We start from the raw sequence: 4,628 nt of genomic DNA, 5'->3' as shown, positions 1-4,628 counted from the left end.
CAGCCCAAAGCAGTGTCTCAAAAGTTTCACCCCAGTACATGCGTTTTATACCCTACGTAATCAATTAGGTCACCTAATACACATCCAATGCATCAATACCTCAATATATGCACCCCTCCCCTTGCTGTTCACTTCAAAGAGACCTTTCTTCTGTCAAGGGCCAGACATTTCCCATGTCCATTTCTTATCTGCTTGAGATTCACACAGGCCTGTCATGTTCTTACTCCCTGCACATTTGCAACTTTCACGGCAGCTATAACAGGTTTCCACTGTCCCTTTGATTACTGTATTCGAGGTCAAGTGAGCTTGTTAGCTGTGGGTTACACAAAGTTCATTTTGTTCTTATCCCTCTTTCTTTCTGAGACAGGAAATTCAGTATGGCTGTGGTTTTTTTCCTATGTGGCCTCCCTTTGGCCAACTATTTTGGGGCCTTCCTCTGGCCAACTAGTTTTGGGGTGCTTTGGGGTGCTGCGATTGGCAACAATAGCAAATTAAAAAGCCACTTTACTCTAAATCATAAGCCTGCCTCCAAATTGATCTAGAACAGCCTTCCCCAACGTGGTGCTGTCCAGATGTGCTGGACTTCCACCTTATGCTGTGGGCTGTTTCTGGCCATACAGTTCCTACCACAATTTTCTTCCTAACAGTCTCTCAGAGCACATTGAGTTGGTTTTGATATGTGCCTGTCTTCCTCTTTGAGTTGTTTCCAAAATAAAACGTAAATATACTGCCATGTAACAATGAATGGGAAATGGAAAATGAGAAACGAAATGCTTAGCTGTCTCCATTTTCTGGAAGTTTCTTTGAATCTCCTCGTCCAGATCTCAAACTTTTAGAAGACCAAACTAAGGGTGCAATCTTATACATGTCTAAGCAGAAAAAAACCCCTGCATTATATTAGCGAAACATGCAGAGAATGTGACTTCACCATCAAGTCATTCCCGCCGTCCTTTTCCTTACTTAATAACCTCTGGCCTGATAACGAGATCCGCAGATCTCCAAAGTTAATACATTTTAGTGATCTTTCCATTTTCCTGACAACGGTGTCACACCGCGGGCTTCGTATGTCTCTTGGTTACTGAAATCAGGCCAGAGGCAGCCACCTCCTGCGAGGGTCTCCCCGATGCCCGCACGGCGCGCAACGGAAACACGGTTTGGATCGGGTCGCGAGCATCCCTGGAAATCCCGCGTGCGCGGCTCCAACGAGCACCCGCCAAGAAACCGCCAACCGCCAGCCGCGCGCCCTTTCCCGCCGCGCCCAATCAGAGACAGAATCCCGCCGGCGCCGCCGTTGGGTTTCGCGCCTGAGCGGCAACGTCGCCGCCCCAGAGCGAGCGCGGAGGTGCTGCTTTTGCTGCCGGCGCCATGCAGCCTCTCCCGCACGCTGTGAACATGCCGTCGGGCGCTCCTGTGCCTTTTTACCCGTACGTGAGGGGCAGCGTCATTCCGCCACCCAGGGACTACGTCGTGTGGTCGTTGTTCAATTTCACCGCGTTCAACTGCTGCTGCGTGGGCTTCGCCGCACTTATCTTCTCTATCAAGGTGAAAGGGCGGGCAAGCTCCCTCAAGCGTTCATCCGAGGACTTCTGCTTTTCAGGAGCAACCGCGTTTGCTCGCCATCCTGCGCTCAGATCCAAGGGCTGCTCCCGCATTTTCTCGGTACCCTGGCAGCCTTCTCTGTGCCTTCATCGGCCTGTCTGACAAATAGAAATTCCACTGATGTAGCTTCCCCATCAATGCTTCTGTGTTGGAAAAGTGCTACTTGTTGAATTTTCTCTACCTTGATTCTTAATGCTTAACGGATGTCCATGCCCCCCACTTTTCAAGGAGCCTTTTAATTCTTGTCGCCATGTAACTTAACTGTGGGTTCCTTGTGGGGTGCAATCACTGTTGGAAGCAAAATCACTTAAATGATAGTAGCTAGTTACATTTTCCTAAAGGGGTAGGCTGCCATTGTGTTTCTTTTCCCAGCAGTCCTAACCATTCTGAAAAATAAGTGCTGCTCATGTATTATGCCTGAAAAGATTACAATAAACATAAGAGGGATGGGGCTACACATAATATCCACAATAATTTGTAAACAGTATATATAATCTTGGTATAATGAGAAACTAACATTTTTGTGGCATGATTTTTTTTATAGCATCTGACTACCTTTGGCGTGACTCAGGCCAGCATAAAGCAAATGAAACCCTCATGGTATTTTAATTGTACTCTCATTGTACTGAAATGTTTGTCCAATGGAGATTTTTATTTGTGAGCCTTTTTTTCCACCTACAGCCTGCAACATAATCAATTGTACATCTCTGCCCTTTGGTGTTGTACTACTGAGGGCTTTATCACAGTTTCCCTGAATCATTTTTTAAGGGCTGGTTTGAACATCACCTTCCAAGTAATCAATCCAAATTTGACACAAGATTCCTTACCTGTACTCTAAGCAGATATACTAGCTTCTGCCCTCCACCTTATATTTACAGTGGAAACTTGTACCACATGCTGAACATGATTGATTAAGCAATCCCAAACTGGACTGGAATCTTTCACCAGGCTAAACTGTTTTTAAATCTTAGGCGGTTGTCTTCTCTAACATCTTACACGATTTTCCCACTTTCTAAATATGTGTGAATGGGGTATATACTTCATCACCACTGTAACATGCTACTGTTTGATGCTTTCTTACAGTGGTGAGGAATGTGTGGCATGCTAAATGTTGGACTTCAACTTCCATCAATGCAGTCTATTGATAAAGCTACCTTGAGAGTAGATGGGAGTTGGAGACTAACAACACTGGGAATGCTACAGGTTCTCAATCTCTGCCATAGATGATGTCGGCTAAAATCTTGAAGAGAAGTTTCAGTATGAGGAATTCTACCTCAACTCCTATAATTCCAATAAAAATGTGGACTAACACATTTTCATGTGTGTTGTTTCTTTACTAACAAATGAAGAAAACGAGAGATTTGGAGGCACATGGCTTCTTTACTGAGAAAGCTTTTGGGGTCAAGTGCTAGGATTAGGAGATTTGACATCCTTAACCTTGCTGGATGTGTGGGCACATTTGGGAATTCGAGCAACTGCTGTGGGTACCACGGTAACATGCCTAGTCATTTGGCATCTGTCTGTTCTTCCCATGGACTGTACCAAAAGGCAAAAAGATAGGATGCCAGAAGATGAGCCCCTCAGGTCGGAAGGTGTCCAATATGCTACTGGGAAAGAGCAGAGGGCTAGTACTAGTAGCGCCAGAAAGAATGAAGCAACAGGGTCAAAGCCGAAAGGACTCTCAGTTGCTCATGTATCTGGTGGTGAAAGGAGAGTCCGATGCTGCAAAGATCTATACTCCATAGGAACCTGGAATGTAAGATGAATCAGCTTGCCATGAATCAAGGCAAGCTGGATGTGGTCAGACAAGAGATGACAAGACTGAACATTGACATCTTAGGAATCAGTGAACTAAAATGGACAGGAATGGGTGAATTTAATTCAGATGACCATCAGGTATAGTACCGCGGGCAAGAATCCCTCAGAAGAAATGGAGTAGCCTTCATAGTCAATAAAAGAGTAGGAAAAGCAGTACTGGGATACAATCTCCAAAATGACAGATTGATCTCAGTTCGAATCCAAGGCAAACCATTCAACATCACAATAGTTCAAGTCTATGCCCCAACCACTGGTGCTGAAGAGGCTGAAGTTGACAGTTCTATGAAGGCCTACAACACCTTCTAGAATTAACTCCAAAAAATGACCTCCTTGTCATCATGGGGGATTGGAATGCTGAAGTAGGAAGCCAAAAGATAACCAGAATAACAGGCAAGTTTGGCCTTGGAGTACAAAATGAAGCAGGGCACAGGCTGGTAGAATTTTGTCAAGAGAATACAGTGGTCATAGCAAACACTCTTTTCCTACAACCCAAGAGACGACTCTACACATGGACATCACCAGACGGTCAACACAGAAATCAGATTGACTATGTGCTCTGCAGCCAAAGATGGAGAAGCTCTATACAGTCAGTAAAAACTAGACCAGGAGCTGACTGTGGCTCAGATCATGAGCTTCTGGTTGCAAAATTTAGGCTTAAGTTGATGAAAGTAGGGAAAAGCACTAGGCCACTCAGGTATGACCTAAATCATATCCCTGATGACTATACAGTAGAGGGGAGAAATAGATTTAAGGAATTAGATCTGATAGACAGAGTGCCTGAAGAACTATGGACAGAGGTTCGCAACATTGTACAAGAGGCAGCAACTAAAACCATCCCAAAGAAAAAGAAACGCAAGAAAGCAAAATGGCTGTCTGAGGAAGCTTTACAAATAGCTGAGGAAAGAAGGAAAGTGAAAGGCAAGGGAGAAAGAGAAAGATACAAACAATTGAATGCAGAAATCCAGAGAATAGCTAGAAGAGATGAGAATGCCTTCTTAAATGAACAGTGCAAAGAAATAGAAGAAAACAATAGGAAGACCAGAGATCCCTTCAAGAAAATTGGAGGTATGAAGGGAACATTTCATGCAAAAATGGGCATGATAAAGGACCAAAATGGCAGGGACCTAACAGAGGCAGAAGAGATTAAGAAGAGGTGGCAAGATTACACAGAAGAACTATACAAGAAAGAGCTTAATGTCCCTGATAACCAC

General features: G+C 44.4%; 1 protein-coding gene across 1 annotated transcript in view; it reads left to right on the top strand.

The window, feature by feature from the left end:
• Positions 1 to 1,365: 1,365 nt before the first annotated feature.
• The window catches only part of LOC123021350 (dispanin subfamily A member 2b-like), a 6,167-nt gene continuing 2,904 nt past the window's right edge, over positions 1,366 to 4,628 (top strand). Inside the window, exon 1 of the mRNA XM_044426053.1 lies at positions 1,366 to 1,542. Within this exon, the coding sequence (XP_044281988.1) occupies positions 1,366 to 1,542 (177 nt within the window). The remainder of the gene's footprint in view (positions 1,543 to 4,628) is intronic.

This window comes from Varanus komodoensis, unplaced genomic scaffold, assembly GCF_004798865.1.
Source record: "Varanus komodoensis strain SLA01 unplaced genomic scaffold, ASM479886v1 scaffold16, whole genome shotgun sequence".
In the NCBI taxonomy this organism is placed as follows: Eukaryota; Metazoa; Chordata; class Lepidosauria; order Squamata; family Varanidae; genus Varanus; species Varanus komodoensis.
The sequence above is the reverse complement of the archived record's forward strand: the minus strand, read 5'-3'. Positions and strand labels throughout refer to the sequence as shown.